Source organism: Balearica regulorum, chromosome Z (genome assembly GCF_011004875.1).
Source record: "Balearica regulorum gibbericeps isolate bBalReg1 chromosome Z, bBalReg1.pri, whole genome shotgun sequence".
Taxonomy (NCBI): Eukaryota; Metazoa; Chordata; class Aves; order Gruiformes; family Gruidae; genus Balearica; species Balearica regulorum.
This window is the reverse complement of record NC_046220.1, coordinates 67,223,760-67,243,390: the sequence shown is the minus strand read 5'-3', so window position 1 is coordinate 67,243,390 and position 19,631 is coordinate 67,223,760. Positions and strand designations below refer to the sequence as shown.

General features: G+C 41.4%; 1 protein-coding gene across 3 annotated transcripts in view; it reads right to left on the bottom strand.

Annotated features, from left to right (window-relative positions):
• Positions 1 to 9,519: 9,519 nt before the first annotated feature.
• Positions 9,520 to 19,631, bottom strand: part of IL6ST (interleukin 6 cytokine family signal transducer) — a 34,274-nt gene continuing 24,162 nt past the window's right edge. For all 3 annotated transcript variants that reach the window (XM_075739353.1, XM_075739352.1, XM_075739354.1), the window contains 6 exons: positions 19,288 to 19,389; positions 18,586 to 18,732; positions 16,886 to 17,026; positions 15,509 to 15,605; positions 14,067 to 14,148; positions 9,520 to 13,211 (listed from right to left, as the gene is read on the bottom strand). In XM_075739353.1, the coding sequence (XP_075595468.1) occupies positions 12,486 to 13,211; positions 14,067 to 14,148; positions 15,509 to 15,605; positions 16,886 to 17,026; positions 18,586 to 18,732; positions 19,288 to 19,389 (1,295 nt within the window). In that variant the 3' untranslated portion in view covers positions 9,520 to 12,485. The remainder of the gene's footprint in view (positions 13,212 to 14,066; positions 14,149 to 15,508; positions 15,606 to 16,885; positions 17,027 to 18,585; positions 18,733 to 19,287; positions 19,390 to 19,631) is intronic.

The following is a 19,631-nucleotide window of genomic DNA, read 5'->3' as shown; positions in this document are numbered from 1 at the left end:
AAATAACACACAGAGCTTATATACCATAAATGATTTGAGACTGTATAAAACTTGCTTGTGAACAGCCGAAATGTGTATTAATTTGAGCTAGTGTTCTGAGTTGCTTTGTTCTGGTTTCAAATCTACTGCAAAGACAGTGAAAGACTTGTTTCGGTGCTCTGTGTTGATGTTCCCCATACTGATAGGAGGCAGGGTGCATTCTCAGCATAGGCAAGTCTTAATCCCATAAGTATATGGACTTACTGCAAGTTCAGGTAGTTGTTAATAGCAACCTCTTCCACCTCCTGGCAAGACAGCAGTAAAATATGGTCTTATGGTGTGTTTGTAGTAGGGCTATTTATCAGAAAATGTGCTACCCTTGGCTCAAAAATAGAGCATACCTAAAGCAATTGTTTTGACCTGTATACAAAGTGTGACATTAGTAAATGGAACCGACAGGAAAAAAATTAAGCACTCTTTTGTAGTACAAACTGTTCTTAGTCATAATGTTTATTAGGCATATTTATTACAAAATACTAACCATGCCCTTTTTGTGTATGTGTTGTGCTTCCCAGTCTGATAACTTAGGAGGGAGGCTCTAAGCAAAATACTGTCTTTTAATCCTTTATGCCTTTTAGTTTACTTCACAGTTTTCCTACTTAGTTGAAAAATCTTTTTTCAGTATTTGACAAAAATTTCATTATTCGAGTGAACTTGGATTGATTTGCCTGCTCTTTTCCTGGGCTTTCCTATGATTATTTTGTTTGCTCTTTTTTCCAAGAGTAAATAATCACTTCGATGCCACCTCTCTATTTAATTAAAAGTGTTGTTTTGTATGGATTTTTGAACTCAGAACATGAACATGAAGAGTGACAATCCAAAAGTTGGAACATGTTGGAGCATTTGACTAACATGTTCTTCTGTGAAATCAAGACATGAACAGAAACAGATGTGTATACATATGGTGTACATTTACTTGAAAAGTAATCACAGGGTGATTATTTCATGCTGCCAGTTCCTATGCTCTTCTTTCTTCATCTCTTAAAACACAATGCGGTTGTAGAAAATGCTCTGCCCAAATGGAAAGGGGAATAGTTTCAAACCAGTCACATATCCAAATTTGTCTGAGAGATTAGTGCTTCAGGGGGCAGGCTGCGCTGAGCTGCCCCAACTATAGCTTAATAACGTCCATCCCCAGGGTCCAGAGGTGTTATTTGGGTGAGCTTTGGGAGCGTGGAGGAGGGTGGAGGGTTATCCCACCGCTCATTTGCTGTGCGGTGAGGGTGCTGGGAGAGTTGCTGCAACCCGGCGGGTACTCAGTAGTAGAATAGTCCATCTAAGCTGGGAGCAGGCCTGTGGTTCCCCTTTCAAGCAGTCAAAGAAACCACGCTATTATATGGTGTTTTATGTTTCAAAAGTGCTGTTTTAACATTGACTAGTCCTATTGAGTAATGAGGTCAACACTTTCCAGTTTTAATGTTTGCCACAAGCATTTTGCTCAACCTCTTGGACTGTCTTGATTTTCAGGCATTGCTCAGCCCCAGGCTAATGAGCTACAAGTGCTTTATCATTGCTGAAATCCCGCTGAGCCAACTTTTGTGTTGTCTAGATTTCAGAGTGTGCCTCGATAGAACTGACACTTTGAAGTGAGTACGTACTTCTCAGAAAAGCAGCCTGATTTAGATATCCTGGGTCTGTCATTGCTATCCTTAGAGTGCAGTGCTGACCTAACCCAACGGTAGCTTCTGCAGAATTTTCACTATTACATGAGCAGCTGTACGTCTAATGGAGTTTGATGAAGTAACACATTTCATAATCATGGAAAGATTACTCAGGAATATTCAGGCATGTCAGAAACAATGAGCATAAATGCTCTGGGATGCCCACTTAAAACATCAATTAACTAAAACTAACACTTATTCTGGGGAAAAAAAAAAAAAAAAAAAGAGCTTGATAGGCTTTCTAAAATGAAACTGTTGGCAAATTATGTCCTCATGTAAGAGAATGCAAGAAATTCTTCTTATCTTTAATTCTACCAAACGAGCACAGCACACTTCTGAAATGCATCTTCTCATAGTATCTGCTAAGTCTGAACATGGCCTCTAGGTTATATTTCTATTACTGTTTTTAACTCAAGCAGTTAGCTTGGGAGGGGGGAGTTGAGCTGGGAGAGGTTTTAGGGTTTGTTTCCTTTTGCTGTTTGTTTTTTTTCCTTCCCTTTTTAGGAGTAGAAATTTATGCTACATCAATAGTTTATGAGGTACAGACTGTTTTATTTACAAAATGTGTTTAAAAATCCTCTGAACACAGGAAGAATTAAACAGCAGGGGATAGAGTCTGCCTTGAATGTAAAGCTTTGTCATAACTAGTGCTGCCCAGAACCGCTTATATCCAGCTGCCTCCATGGCTTGCTGCCTTTGCTGTCTGCTTGTCTCTCCCATGAGCTTACAGCTCCTTCAAACATGCTCCCTGCATTCGCTTTCATCTCCAGTGATTTTTTTTACAGTTTTACAGCTTGGCTCACGAATAGGCCCTGAGTTTTGCTTGTCTTTAGGGACTGTGTCTCTTTTTCCTGTTTTTGCTTTTATTTTCAGAAGGGCTTAATTGCTTTTACACTTCTGATGAAGGATATCTGCAGTTTATGAGCCTAACAAGGTTTCACGCTGTCTGAGCTGTGAGAGGAAGGAAGCAAGGGAGTGCTGAATCATTTTGGGTGAAAACGGACACACAGGAGTTCAGATTTTGCTAATTTTCACCTTTCTTCCAGCACACAGGGCTAGTTCTCTGTCTGTAAGTACTGTCTTTATAGAGTAAAAGATGATCCTGGATATAAGCCGTGCACAATGTTTCCTGATGATATACTTGGGTGCGAGGGAGAGGAGATGCTTGATCTTGAATACAGGTGACCCCACCCTTTCCCCCCCATCCCTCTTCTCCTTCCCTGTTCACATTCCCACTTCCCCAGCCCCTGTCCCTAGGGGACATTTAATTTCTGTGGGCCATCGGTTTGTGTGACTGTCTCAATGCAAAACTACCCAAAAAGTTGCTGCGAAGTTACCTAAGCCTTGGATTTACTAGTAGGTCTGCTAGTCTGTAGACGTGGCCCAGGTTCCTGATCTGAGTTCAAGGCAAGAGTGAGGTAGCTCACTTCTCAGTGAAAGTGAGCTGGCAGTGCTGCATCTAATGTGGGATAGGAGCACAGGCATGCGGGGAAAATCCCTCATGTGCTCCTGCTTGCTTTGTGGCGAGTGGTTTTTGTTGCCATGTCCCCAGATAAATTCTTGGATGTGTTGTCTCCATGTTGTGGTTGGTTGTTCTGCTCCCACCGATGAAGTTTACTCTTGTAAGGACTGATTTTTTTTTTCTTTAATCACAGGGCTGGCTAATTCAAGTTTTTCTCTGGACAGAAACACATCGCATGAGGTATCTCTATTCACTCCAGCTTTTATGGATGAGTCTCGATTTCACTGCCTTTAAAGGAGTTTGTTCTCTGGCGATGTTTGTTTATTTTTGGTGTTTCTATGTTGACATTCTTATTTAAGTTACTCCACACATTGTGCCCGCTCCGATTCTGACCTTTTTCCTGCATTGCATTCAGGCTAATTTTAAAGGCTGATACGAGTTCCTTTATTTTTCATACTTACATAATGATTCCATTTGCTTTCATTTACAGATGTCTATCTATGCATTATCTCTCTAAATGGCATTAATTTATATTAATAAGTAAAATGAAAAGGCTATCATCTCACACAGACAGGTCTGTCGCTGGCTTCACTTTTAAAGAAGGAAGGTATCCAGCAAACAGGCGAGTAAAAATGCATGTGGAAAATGGCGCATAATAGGGACTTGCTGAAAATGCTGTGCCCTGAGCCAGCTCTAGAGACATCTGGTTTTGTCCTGGGGTTGTGGGCAAGTGCTTGTCTAGACAAAAGTCTGAAAGAGGATGATGAGGAGGGAAGGAGGGAGCCTCTTCAGATGTCTCTGACTCAATACGTGGTAAGCGTCATGTAAGCCGTTATAAATGGCAGTTGGGATATGTTTTAAGGGTTAGTAAAGTACCCCTATCTAGGAAAATTTGTCTTAGTACTGAAATAGCACCCTCGCCTCCATGACCAAGTCCTGCAGTGGTGGTAGGGAGATGCAGCATGCACGGTGGAGTGGTCCCTGTGGCTCTTTAGTGCACATGCAGCCAGGCATGTTCTTTCTCCTGTGCTAAATCTCCTTGAAACAGGGAAAAAGCTGCATCCGTTCAAGCAGGAAGAGTTTTGCCGCCACAGGTCTGGTCCAGAAATGGTCTTCAAGAGCCCTGTGCTTGTTTCCAAAGTGCATGGGAATGTATACTGGTAACAAATGAGGGTCAGTGGTGATTACTTATCTGGATGGTGCAGTGCAGTGATTCAGACTGTAGCAATGCATGAGAACAGGCTTCCTATTAGTAAATCCTAGCATGTTAGCCCGCAGGGACAAGGAGCCAGTAATCTGGGCTGATTTCGTGCGGACTGCGTATTGTGCAGCCCTGACTGACTGGAACGAGTGCCAGAGGGCACTGGGATGCTGACCTGCCTGGCAGCACGCGGGTGCTGAGCCTGCCCATGGGTCTGGATTTAATGTCCCACTCAGGATTGCGGATGGTGGAAGCACGAAACAAGGGTCAGAGTGTTTGCTGATAAAGGGAGTGGCAGGACAAAAGCCAAGGGGACTTGTTAAACCATCGGAAAAGAAATATTAAAAAAATACACGAGTAATTTGGCCACGGGTAGGAGCTGGGGTTGGAGGAGTCAGCCTGTCTGGCTGGTAAAGGCGACATGCTGCTGCCATCTCCTGGCATGGTCCCGGTGAGCTGAACGGGCCCTGAGGTGCTGGGGCCAGGAAGGGCTGCCCAGGACCTCCCAGAAACGCACCGGGAAGGCCAGGAGTGGGGCCATGCTGTGCTGCTGAGAGCAGCGGAGCCGTCGCACTCCGGGTCCCTGGATGATGGCCAGGCCGCTGCCCGCAGCCCCAGCACCAGGGTGCTGCCTCACTGGTCCCAGTTAGTTTTGCTAGCACGTTTCTTGCTGCTCCGCTGCTTCCTGGAGCTAAGAAGTGCCCTGGGCACTCGCAGCCCTGAAGGGCATTTTCTGAGGAGCTTTATTTGGGATTTTGGTGCACAGAACCTGCTGCATGACATTGTGCGCTCAGGATAATGGGCTGTGCTCGCAGTTGCAGTGGATCTGCTGAGAGCTGGTGGATGGCTCCTGCAGAGAAACCTCTTGCTGACCCTTGACCCAGTTCAGTGCCTCAGCCCTGCAGCATGACTTACACATTATCATAAAACGAAACCCAGCAAGATGCCCAGCACACCAGTGAACAACATGTTTCCATTTTGCGGGCAAGGCTGGAGTCAGATTACTCACTCTGAATTTTGTCCTGTACTTCCCCGTGGGGTCATTCGTGCTCAGATACTCCCTGGCTGAGCCAGGAATTTCCTAGCTATTTGTAGGGGGGTGGGGCGTGTGGGAGGGATATTTTGGCTGTGCTAGTTATTTCATAGTAGTTGGAGGCTGCTGGGAAGACAGGAAGGTTCCGGGTCACTCTACCATGAACAGCACAAGTGTCTGGAAAATACATGTAAGATGTTTTTGCAGAGATGTTCTATGTTATTGTGATTATCAACGGTCAAAACAAAACTGTAATCGCCCAGCAGCCCTCCAAACACATCGCCCTGAGCTGGAAGGGCTCCTGTGCATCTCCGCTGCTCCATGGCTCCTGTGCTGTGTTGCTGCCCAGCACCCATCCCAGCTGGACAAACCAGGGCTTGCCCCTGGGCTAGCAGGCTAACGTTAGCCACTGCCCCAGCACCTCTGCGGGCTCTGCTGGCCCCCAGCCGTGCGGAGGGAGGGCTGTTCCCAGGAGCCTGGTGGCTCTGGCATTCTGCATGCACTGTGCAAGTATGTGTTTCCTGTGGAAAGCAGGGCATTCCCGTCATTCACTGTCCAGCCTTATTTCCTTTGTTTATTTTAACAGTTACAGGAAGCGATCTTGCTCTGCTAGCAGTGAGGCAGTCTATAAAGGCGAAGCTGCTGCCTCCTCTTCTGCATGTGCTTCACCCTGCAGTTGTGAAGCACAGCCACGCTGATGCTCAGCAGCTACTAGCTCAGGTGAGGACACACAGAAAGCATGTTCCTGTAGAAACTTCAAGGGCCTTACGTGAAAACAGTGAGAAGTGAACTACTGTGCAGGGCGCTAATGTTTCTGGAAAAGGAGTCCAGTGCTATATTTGCACCTAATTTAACACCAGTGTTAACTGGCATGATGTGTCTCAGATGGCTCTTCTGTGCCAGTGACAGAAATGATTTTTGGTGCTGGAGGTGACACATGATGTAACACCCCCATCCCCACCCCCCTCAGTTTTACATAGGTCAAAACAAATCAGGACTTTGGCCAGGAAGGGGATGCTGTCTTTCCTCAGATGCCACCCTTGAAGCCTTTTGTGAACATGACCATCCTTTGAAGACCCAACTGTGCCTTTTCAGTATTAAGATGTAAGTTCCCTGAAGGCCTGTGAGGGTCCTCCACGCATGAGAAACAAAAGAACCAAACCCAGGTAAGATTGGGGCAATGTCAGACGGAGCCAAGTCTGGGACTCCTTTCTTGGAAACGAGTCTGTGTGAGCAGACAGCGTTACACCCTACTCCTCACTCCCACAGCGTACCTTAAAACTGCATTTTTGGACACTCTTCCCATTTCTAACAGACCTGAACAAGCCTGCCTGGAGCGCCAGTCCTACATCTTCAGAGCAGGAGCTGCAGGCAGACACAGCCAGCCCTTCCCTGGCAAGAACCCAGAGCACAGAACGTGCACACGCAGGACCAGCAGTAGGAACAGAGCCGAGCCCCTGGGACAGGCACCTGTCTCACCAGCAAGGCCAGTCAGTCACAGCTGACACCTATTTATGGGAACAATTAGAAAGGGAGGACTAACGAGCATTCACTGGTTGCTGAACCTGGCTGTATACCCAACTAGGCACCCTTCTGTCCTGGTATACCATGGTCACGTCTCCTCTGGGTATGTCTCTCGGTTTCTTGCCTACTAGGTAGTGCCCAGACTTTTCTCCTTTTGTGGTTACTAGTTAAGTGAGCCTTACAAAACACCAACTCCAGCACACAAGGTAAGTACGGAACTTTGTTTTGTTTTCATATATTACATACTAACAAATGCAACATTCAGGCTCAGTTGGGTAACAAAGACGAAGACATTCAAAACTGACCATAAAGTTGTAGAAAGCAGAGTTTATATGACAATAAACATGCAGCTTGCAAAAGAATGAAGGTAGTGTACTAGTATTAAAACACATTTCCATACAGAGACAGCTTATGCAGCAATTTACAAGTTTAACCTCTGGCTGGAGTATGCAAGCCCTTTAAAGCTGGCATTCAACCAACCAGTAGCTTAATCAGCCACACTTAAAAGTACATAGTAAAATTTGACTTCATGTTTACATTCACTAGCCATCCAATCCAGCATCAAGGCACTTTCCTTGTTAGTATGTCTGTCCCTGCGTCCGACACCTCCACCTACCTAGAAGCCTGTATCAGCACAGCAACATTCAGTCACCAGTAACCGTGACCACAGACTCCTTAACCTCCAATAAAAGCACTTTGGTTACTAGACAATCCGTCGCTGCTGTATCAGTCAAGCTGTATGTGAAGTCTTGTAAACAAGACTGGTGTTAATAAAACGGCAAGTTGACTGGATTTGTTAACAAATGTGCTTTGGTATGAAGAAAAGCGATAGGTGTTACCAGTGTCAACACTGCAGAGAACGCTCATCTACCATGCCTGCAATCGCCGGAGCAGAACAGCCGGTGCGGGGTGCAGAAGACGCTTCAGTTTGAGCAACAGGACATGGATCTTTCTAGGCATCTGTCAGCAGTTGTGCCATACGTGTTTTTCATCTGTTGTTACAGAAGTGTGCTTCTGCAGAGTATCAATGACTTTATTGCATATATCTATCCCCTTCAAGGTTGTCTTTGCAAGTAAACACAAGTACTGGCTAAGGCTGTGGTCTGGGAGCTACCTACTGCCCACCGTCTCTCTGCGCTAAAATTAAGAGCGGGGGGAAGTTGAGATCTGGCCCATAGTCATTAATTTGAAATTTGCTTGTATCAAATCTTGTGGCCTTAAAAGTCCATCCTTGTGCATTAAGTCAGCGCTGCTTTCATTTTTAGGAATGGCTCAGATTGCACAAATACTACAAAGGAAACAACAGTAAAAGCAAACACATGTATGCATTTTAACTTTTTTTTTTTTTTTTTATTAAACTGATCCTTTCACTTCTAAGGGACAGCAACAGGAATCTGAGTTCAATGCAAGATATGTAATTTTACCCTCCTCCAGACTTTTGGACTTGTACCTCCACTTCACTGCAGTACTGGATCAAGAGCTAAGCTGAAGACTGTGGGGTTGGCTGTAATTCCCAAATGGCTGTTTCATGACAAGACTCAACATTTTTGTTATAAGCTGCTTCCAAATAGCATTAAAAGCAACTCTCCGAATTTAAAATGGCTATATGTATCTGTCCCAGCAAACAGAGAAGAGCTGAGGGGATTAACGAAGTTTTAAAATCCATCAATCAGGAGAACTTAAAAGAATGTAATGAGTTAATCTCAATGCCAACAACTGTCTCAGGGAAAATAAACTAGTCTATTTAGTCCCATTTAATGCACATAAATTACAATTTAAAATATGTATGTCCTGGAGTGGGACTATTAACAGCTTGAGATCCTTTGGAGTTTCAGATCCCACTGTGAAGTCAATACCATAGCCTCATATATTGCTGTGGGTCTAGGATATTCAAGACCTGACACTAATTAAACAAATTCAATTACTGAAATTAACGTCGTGATTCCCACATATTGGGCACACTAGTGTAAGTTTTAACCATCTGGTGGTGCTCACGATTTACAGTCAAAGGTGAAGCTGCAAACCCCACCCCAGGCCATGGGGCTTCTCCAGTGCCCAAGAACAGGGCTTGGCCCACACATGCAAACTCCCTCCTCCTCCTCCCAAGGCCAAAGTTCCTTCCAGTCCTGATAATTAGCGTTTTGCCAGGCTGCTGTAACACAGGTGTGTGCTTCTCACAGACACTCCAGAATGTTTAGAAAAATTTTTTGCTCTACTGTGCTTTGTGCTGCCAGGCTAAGGCTTACCAGGCAGTTTAGTTTACTACCAGTAGGATGTATGAAACTTCCAGTACAGTGGGAGTAGATATTCCCAGACTAACTGGCCCAAAAGCAAGCTAACAGACCCCAGAAACAATCCCAACAACCTTCTATTCTAAAAGAACCACCACAACAGAACTATGGAGAGAGTCACTTTCCTTGTAAACAGAGGAGCAGTTGGCCACCCTGCACTGAAAACATGTTTGAAACATGCTAATACAGGAAAAATACTTTATATTTCTTCTAGTCATCCTTCCCTGCCATCAAAATAATAAGGTCTTTACAACTATTCTGAAAAATTCCAGTCCAGGAACTCAAGATGGACATGAAAGTGTCAATACTGAAGTGTGATTTTATTTTAATAATGCCTTTATTTTGTAAAGTGCACCATGGGGGGGGGGGGGGGGGGGGAAGCTTTTTCTTTAATTACTTTGTGAGGGCCAAGTTCAGAGAATTTCAGTGGATTCTATATTACAGACACTCAAAAAACCTGTATGCAACTGTTTGATACGACTGTTACAATCCAAAGTATAAAATCAAGTTAAACCCTGAACACTGCGTAATATAATATTTGGCACATAGGTTTATAAACAAGCTGTAAATCTGTTATTTATATGTACTGTGGCTTCTACAAACTGTTTACCCACCAGTATCTCCTGCGTAGCCTCTAGTATTTTAGCCCTAGATAATTGCAGAAGCCTGAAAAAGAGAATGTAACTCCGCCAGATAGAATACTCTCTAGGACAGACTCCTGTACGATTATGTGAGTTTATTACCACTGGCGTGTAAACAGCAAAGAAAGATGCCAGAAGCAACAGGCCAGAACTCTTAGCATAGACCTTTAAAAATGAGAATCTGTTGACACTGTTTGTTTAACATTGGAAACAGTCTGTGATTAACAGCAACTGAGAACAAAATGCCTTCTCTTTACACAACAGAAAGGCACATAGCAACTTCAGGAATAACTGAAGCTGTCTCTCAAATGTAACATATGCTATCAAAAGTTAGTATCATTAGATGACAAAAAACAACAACAGAAATCATTATTCTGTTTTTGAAAACATCTAGGCCTGTGAAGCAATGTTCCAACTAAGTAGCCAGGTTGTGGCCCAGTATATTTCAGAGATGAGCAGAAGGTGGATTAGATGCAGGTGGCTGCAGGGCAGTTCTAATAAGCATGCACACTCCTCAGCAGAGACTTTCCATTTTATTTGTGGTTTCTACAGCCACTGTGAAGTTTGCATAGAGAAGAAAACCCATCCTCCAGTAAAGTAACTATTATTTTCCAAGAGGAATGTGTTCTGACAAAGTAATGCTCCCTCAACCTCTGGAAAAAAAAAAACCAAACCAAAAGATGGTCTCTGCTGTCTCATGACAGCAGAGTTTTCATTATGCCTTTGCCCTCTGGGAAGGAGTTTGAAGGTGCTGAGGGGGAGTGGGGAGAAAAGGAAAGGGACTGGTTTGATAAAAGGTGTAGTTACAGGAAGCTGCAATATAGCCTTTTAGTTTAAAAAAGTGCCCAGGTACAAAAAAAATACTGTTGTGAGAAGGAAACTGTGGAATACTGAAATATTATTAAAGATTCTATGTTCTTTATGTGTTTTAAATACTCTGACTTCAAGAGGTAATCTTATTAATGTACTCTAGCATTGAATTTCTTTGTAAGAAAAGCAGAAGACACATGTGAACATGTACACATATACCTGTCCTTCCATGCAAGCTGGCAGACAAGGACAAGGGAAGTTGAAATGATACTGACACCTGCCTTCCCAGGGCCTTTAGCAAGTGCTTTGCAGAACAGCAGCACCAGAGGTCACAGCACAAAAGGTTTCAGGTGGTCTTAAATACATAGTTCTTTTGCTGAAGGAGAAATAAAACAAGGGTTTTATTCTCACAACACAGCATTTAGTGTTTTGAATTACGGTTTTTTTAGTGTCAGATTAGAAAGCTGACTAGACTAAGTTAAGGTTAAAAAAAACCCAAACCTACAGAGTGCCTTAAAATTTTTAGTTATCATTGGAAAGGGGTTCATTTTAATGTTATTTCATTTTTCTTTAAACCCTGGCAGAGATGGTCTCCAAGAAACATATCTTCCTCAGTAAAATGCAAACTGTATGAACAGGGGAAAAGCGAGACATAAGGAAAAAAGGAATCCCAACAACCACACAAGTGTTATTTGTGGCTCATGACTGCTAATAGATACATACTACCAGTAACATTCAAATTTAGGGTATAGGTTTTGTTTTTTCTTCCAAGAGCTTCAATGACTTCAATGATTTGGTTTTTGCTACTTTCAGTTTCAAGGAGGTCCTGCAGCATTAGCAGTGAGGTTACAGCACAGTAATTGTTGTAGTCAATCAGGAAGAAGGTTCACATTCCTTTTCTCCTGAGCAGTTAGAAAAATGGTAAAAACTTACAGCTTGTTACTTGCCTCTTAAGCTGTATAGGTGCACTTATGAAACAAAGGCAATTCATATGACTAGAGAGGTACAGTATAATCGGATAGTGATTTGGGTACAAAACCTTTAAATAACTGTTAATCTGTGTTTTGATCTGGATTTTTAAACTTTTAAACATGAGACTGAATTGCTGCGCATCAAGTTGCAAGGCACATTTTTAGGCCAAATTATTACATAGTTCATATGCATGCATATCTAAATGTAGGCAGAATATTAATTACTATAGTAGCATTCAGAGTCAAGCAATCACGGTGTTTTCTTATTTGCACACCACAGCAAGTTGTATTTAGTATTTATGTTCATCCCCATTTAAAAATTATGACTTGCATGTCTGGTAGCTGAGACACTGGGCCAAGTCAAAATTCAGAAAGTCAATCAAGCTACTGAAGAGTACATGACTCAAGTATTCTTCCATGTTAGAATACTAAGCTTCAGTCTTACTTTTGCACAAAGATGCTCCAAGCAACTAAAGCTGGCTTTTTAGGCTTGTATCACTGTCACAAATTGAAGTATTTCTTCCAGGCTGATGTGATTAACTGAAACTTGCCATTTTCAATGATGTGTAAATCTGATATGACAAGACAAAAAAACCAAGGTAGCACAAAGGCTTTGTTCAGCTCTTCAGACGTAAGTTTTTATGTAGTGCATAAAAGTAAGTCCCCAGTAGGTCTGGACTGCAAATTTTCCACAAAACCACAGTCCTTATTATACTTTGTCAAATTACTCTTCACTTAATTTCAATATTTCTATCTGGATTCAGATAAAAATACCTAGCTTAATTTATCAGAAACACAGGAGAAAGAGCAAACAGGCACTAATGAAGGCCTAAACAGAGCCAGTCTCTTCTCTTACTGAGGCATATAGCCCCCCTGTCTCACAGTCTGCGGGAGGTAACTTTTTGGCGTTTCGTTAACTGACAGTGGATTTCCCTCCGCTGTTTCGGGTCTCACAGTTTGTCCTTCAGTACTTGTGTGTAAAACATCTGATAGAGCAGCTTCCTGGGTACTTTTTTCCAGCCCAAGGCCCAACAGCTGTGAACTCTGACCTGAGATCTGCAGTTGCACAAATCCAACAAGATCCCCCTCATTAGCAGGAGTAATTTGCTTTGTTCTTTCAAAGCATGGCCTGTCTGTGTTGGTTTCATCCTGACCACCATTTTGTTTGAAATACTGCTGCCCCTGTGTTGTACTGTCACCTCCTCCAGCGTGATCCTCTGATCTCTCTTCGGAATCTAGCAGTGGCTGAGTTGACTCAGACCTTGAGAAGACTTGTACAGGTGTTTGGTCTCTGTAGCCATTGAGTACTACAGTTGAATACTGTACAGTGCTTGAAGTATTTTGTGTAGTTTCACCTTCGTCACTGTCAGAGACACTTTGCCTAGGAGAAGACATGCACGAGGATCCTCCAATACCACTGCTGTGCCCTTCTGAAGTACTTTTTTCCTTTTTAAGCAAGTCAAAGGGTTTTAGATCTTGTTCTGAAAAAGACTTCTTGTCATCAGCTTCTATTTCTACGACACTTACATCTGTAAAGCTGCCTTCTGGGTACATCTGATCTTTGGAACTAAAGTTATGCTGAAAGAAAGAGATGGATGTTGCCTAAGAAGGTTATGTTACAAATAAAAAACTGCATTAAATATCTGGATTTTCACTCTGTAATTGTTTTGTTTCTTCATTTAACTTTTCTCCTTACTAAGTTAAGCAATATCTCCAAAGTATCTGTTACAAAATGAGGGACATAGCTTTGTTTCCAATACAAAGTCTTAATTATGTAGCTATTCTAAAACCATAGTGGGTGTGCAAGCTTTGCTCTAATTTTAATAACTCTTAGGAGCCGTAAACATAGAACCATTTGCTGTTCAGCACAGGGAACATTCTATACTGAGGCTATTACTTCCAATAATGTATTCAACATCACAGCACTTCTTCACAGAAGTTACTCACAGTTTATTGAACAGCATTTGCTGCTGCGTCATTCACCCCCCATGGGGCTTAGATTTTGCTGCCATCTCCTCATCCATGAGGAACTCTTAGAGCTTTCTTTCACTCATGACATAACTGTCCAAACAAGTCACTTCAGGGTTTTAAGACTAGGAATCATTCCGTTTCCTTAATCCTTATTTCTCGTGAATGAGTAAAACAATTAGGACTTGACCCTTCCAACGAGTAAACTGAATATAATTCACAGTGTTAAATGCTGCTCTATGCTGTGAACTTGTGCTAAGGGCCATGTATTTCTAATGCCGAATCTATTGATGTAATAAAGTTTTCTAACCATATTGTATCACAATGTCATGAAACTTAACATCCAGTTGGGTTTTCTTCCCCCTTGAAATCCCTGTGTGCTAGAAGACAGAAGGCTCCCACTGGTTAGTTTATTTGAAACCCTGTGGACTAGGAAGATACAGAATGCAGAAAGATGAGTATTACCTTAGCTGGAACTTGAGGAGACCACTGAGCAATGTTACTCTTGGATGGATCAGGGACAATAGGCCAGATATGCTTTTTAATTCTGTAAAGGATTAAAACCAGATTAAAATTACATGATGCACTCCCCAAATTCCTATGCTGATAGCAAGTACTGCATAATCCAGGACACCACTCCCTTACACAGCAATTTCACAAGAGTATTTATTTCCAAATAGGAGTGCTTCTGGCATGAGTTTCTATCTTTGTAGGGAGCTGTACTACTTAGCAAAACACAGCACTGCACTTACAACTTCTCCACACATTAGATGGGGCCATCCAACATACGGCAAACCAACAAATGGAAATGGTTAGTGAGGAATTTCCCAGTTTATAGCACTCTAGAATCTACAGTGAAATTATTTAGGTAAAGCCATGATGCATGTCAGTATAAAAAGACACTGTTGCTTCTTTAAGATAACTATGAATATCACAGCTTTCAAAAGATAAACCAACTTTACAGCTAAAAATAAAGTGAAAATATTTGATGAAAAACTTGCTTGGTCTTTTGTAAATCTGAACACTTAAGTTTAAGAATGTAGTTACTTAACAATAAAAGCTTCTGTAGATAAATCACACCCACCCAAACTTTGAAACTGATGCACCTGTTTATAAACAGGCACCACCAACAGATCATCTGAAGGAGTACTCTGAAGAACACTGCAAGATGGGTTTTTCAGCTAACAGCCATTAAGAACTGATTTTAGGAGCAGCAGGGAGGTCAGAAGGAAAAGGGCATAAAATGCTGTCTTTAATTAGAAAAAAAAGATAGTTGACTGGGAATATGGAAGATGTGCTACTCCTTGCCAGGGAAAACACTTCAGGAATAAGCTCTCAGCTAAAGCCACAGGCAAGAGCTCTGGTGCAGAAGGAGCAGGAGGAAGCAAGATATTTCCCAGCAGATAGTAAATAGGTACAGAGTTTGACTGAGGTTACGCAGGGTAGATAAGATATCTGCCAATTTTTTTTTTGCCTGTAAAGCTTAAAGTTTGCTAACACTGTAATTAAATAGATCAAATACAGCCAGCAAGCAGATCTTCAGCGCTTCACAAACTAGGGACCATCATTCCACTCTCATATGACGACTAAGAAAACAACACAGACAGTATCCTGATCAAAACCTAACGAAACTAATCCTGACCAACTCTAGCAAGAAAAGCAGGAATTTCCTTGCAGGATGGAATCATGGAACATTTAGTTTGTATGCTAATTATTAACAGCAAGAAATTAGTATCAAAAGATGCCCACATTTCTCAAGGAAAACAAAAAAAATTTATCACCAGTCAATGTGTGTTTTATCTTCTTTTTCTGATGTAACTACAGAATATTTACTTGTTCATATTGAATTACTGCTCTTATGCCCAGAAATATCAGAAGCATAAGAGAAAGACTTCATTTATACTTACAAGTCACGTTTATTGAAGCAAAACAAAACTCCAAGCAGCACAATCAACAGGAATGCCAGACACACAGGTACAACTATGGCTTCAATTTCTCCTTTTCCTGAAGAAAATGAAGAGAAGCAGTTACAGCCCACTTTGTCATTTAAGGAACTCAACAGCAGCAGACATTTACCAAAGGGACAGGGAGAATCTAAATCCAAATGCACCTGCAGCACTCAGTCTTAAACTTCACCTTCAGAAGAACCTTTTCATCATATGAAAAGAGCCTGTTGGTAAAAACATGAAAAGCTCTGTCCCAACCATCTAATGCCTTGCGTCAACAAAAAACCCAGGTTGCTCTAGAAACTGTAATACTGACAGAGCAAGTACTTTTACAGTTTGGGCAGGTATGACAGTAGCATCTATGTGAATTCATCTGTGGTCTAGCTGTTTCAGTGGCCTACTGGCTGCCATAACATCATGGTCAAATAAGTAACAGATGACTAGTGACTTTGTTTACATCATTTTTTTCTGTACACGAAAATATCCTCTGCCTGCAAACACTTAAGGCTGCATTAGTATTATGTATTCCTTCCAATGTTAGACACGTTCTTAATAAACCTTACAGAATGCTTAGCGAAGAGCAACACTATACAGAAAAAACCCACAAAACAACACCCTGCTAAATCTAAAGAAGTGCTTTCCACAACTACATTCAGTTAATGCTGTTGCTCTTACCATTACAAATAGGAAGCACTCTCTAAAGCTGAACATAGAATAAATTTAGCTCTTTGAAATGAGTCTCTGTAGAGAACTGTAGCAAACTTTAATAGTTATATAAATGAGAATGTGGAACCTAAGGAAGGGTTTTAAGAACGGCATGTGCTGACTGGCACCTAGATTAGCAGATCAAGATCCCAGCACACCTCTGCAGCTTCTCAGGACACCCGTGTCAGGATAAAGGCCAACTTAACCTCAAATTAAAACAAAGACTGGACTTTTTAAGACCAGGGTAGGAGCCATCAGGCACCAGAACAGAAGACAAAGGCACTGAGTAAATCCTAATGACTCAAAGTTGGGGCAAAAGAATACTATAACCTGAAGTATACAGAAAACACATCCAAACCCAGCAAGTGTGCCAACATAGAAAAAGCAGTCCAGGAGACCTGCAGAAGATAGCTTGTCCTCTGTACAATCAGAAGAAATCATGACTACACTACCTCTTTGTGACTGAGCACTAGATAGACTACCTGGATATCACACACCTTATGAGTATGACTGCAACTAAAAGAAAAGTTTCAAATAACATCACTTTCCCCTCCTATCAGATTTTGCACAGAGCTTTTCTATGCTGTTGCAATATTATTTCCTACTTCTACTAATTGTGCCACTCTTCCTTACCAAATTTTTGTGTAGTAAATGTAAAGTCAGGACCACTCCTGCCTCCTTCATCTGTGTATGCCATCATCCGCACAGTATACAGTGTGTCACTGGTTAGAGAAGAAAGGGTATACTCTGTCTTGGAAGGATCCACTGTCACAGCTAAAGAGAAGAAAAAGTTTAAACTAGTTTTCTGTACAGCTTATTAGATCTCCACAAAACCAGTAGCATTAGGACATTACATCTTCAGATGTACAAGATAATTTTAGTAGAATGCATGGCTGTATGGAAAATACACACACAGACAGACTACAAATTTGTACAAGAAAAGCTGAGATTTGCTTGTTTCTGTTCAAGTGTTTTGTCATGGTTTAACCCCAGCTGGTAACTAAGCACGACGCAGCTGCTTGCTCACCTACCCCCACAGTGGGATGGGGAGGAGAATGGAAAAACACTTTATGAGTTGAGATAAGGACAGTTTAACAGGATAATAAAGGAAGAGAATAACTTTTTTTATATATATATGTATGTATGTATGTATGTATGTATGTAAAACAAGCGATCCACAAATGCAATTGCTCACCACCTGTGGAAGAAAAAAAAAAAAAAAAAAGAGACAACTGATGCCCAGCCTGCTTCAAAGCAGCAATTGTGTCTCCTGGCTAGCTTTCCCTATTATATGCTGAGCATGACATCATATGATATGGAATATCGCTTTGGCCAGTTGGATCAGCTGTCCCAGCTGTGTCCCCTCCCAACTTCTTGTGCACCCTCAGCCTCCTCGCTGGTGGGGTGGTGTGAGAAACAGAAAAGGCCTTGGTTCTGTGTAAGCACTGCTCAGCAGCAACGAAAACATTCCTGTGTTATCAACACTGTTTTCAGCACAAATCCAAAACACAGCCCCATACCAGCTACTATGAAGAAAGTTAACTCTATCTCAACTAAAACCAGCATGTTTAAATTTAGTCTCTTGATATTTTATGTGTTAATTTCCTGTGGGGCTTTTTTTCCCCCCAGAATGTAGCTACAAACTAAACTAGTATTAAAGCTGAAGGCTTAAAGGTTTCTAATAAGCAGAACACATGGCTAACTAGAAATAAATAGCTAGTTCTAACTAGAAATAAATAGCTAGTTCTAACTAGAAATAAATAGCTAGTAATAGCAGCATAGGCATAACTAACTGACCCTTCCAATTTAAGCAGATGTAAAAAAAGAAACTTTGATAGTGCTCGCTCCCTGTCTTATGCCTGCAGGTCATACACACTACTGAGAACTAAAATGCACTTTAAACAAGATGCTTCACATCAGTAATATATTGATCTAGAGCTCCAGGAAGATTAAAAATCCTTTTTTTTTTTTTTTAAGGCTTCATCATAGTTAAATGCAGCCAATTCCTTTACATCTTGAATGGCCTAACTTCATCTTGCTATACCACCATCTCATACTGTATTTAGATAGAAAGATGGAAGCACAATACCCACAGATGAGCTTTCAGAAAATAAACTTGGCACCCTGTTATACACAGACTCAATGTTCCAAATTCTTTATTAGGGACTTTTCTGTTCAGTATGGAGGAGAGCTATGCCTCAAACATCAGCTTTATGTTACCAGAACAGACTGTCGTCCACACTTGATTCTGTATCTTGCTTTTCACAACCATGTATTAGGAAGGACACAGATAGAATACTTCAATGCCACAAAGCACTTCTCTGCTTTGTTACCTGTTTCATTTCCATCAACAGTTTTGTAAAATATGGTGTAACTTCTGATAAATCCATTTTGTTCATCCACTGTGAGATGGTTCCATGTCAAAACAGCTTCAGCTTTTCCTACTTTTTTTGTCTGAACGGTTGGTCCTTTTGAAGGACCTGTAATGGGAGATGAAGATTAGTTTCTGTTGGGCTCCCTTGCATCTGCAGAATCAGTGTATTAATAAGCACTGAATTGCTACTGCATAAAAACTTCAGTGGAATAGCTGGACTAGCTCATCTGCAAAGCATTATTTTCAGACAACATAGCAACTCCAGAGACATTTTAAGAGAAATAAATATCGGGGGGGGGAGAAAAACAGTAATCAACAAGTCACATGAAATCTTCAAATGAAATTAATTAGCCTTGGCTTCATACTTTTAAATTTAAAATAGATAAGCATAGACATATTACTATAACAATAAAATAACAAGCTCATGCCAAATTATCTGACAAAGGTTGGAAAAAGAGAGCGTCAGCCACAGACATCTGTTTAACTCCTAAATACTGAAAATAACAGCAATGATGTTAATAGATGGGACAAGATCAGTTACGTCAGATGCCTCAAGTGTAGGACCATTTTTCATTACGTAGTCCACATTAAAGCAAAGGTCTTGTTATTTTTAGTCAAGAAAGTCAGTTTATGTACTCTAAGATGACTATTTTGTACTTACGATCCTGCTGAAGATAAGCCTTCACTGATTGTCCACTCCCCTGACCATCAGCATATAGAGGGTACACAGTTATCAAGTAACACTTGAATGGCTTTATATCACCTAATAAAAGGAATTTATAATGTGTTGTTTCACAGACAGTCAAATTCCTCACCATCCTTCTCATTTCCTTCAGATACAGGGTTCTGGGTTTTGGCTGTTTTATTAGATGCACTTGTACCTAATGCAGCTGACTATTTTTTTCTAGAGTTCACTGATATACTGCTCCAAAATATCAACTAAAGGAACAATATAATGGTTCACATTCAGATGTTAAATTTAATAAACAGACTTCACAGAATTGA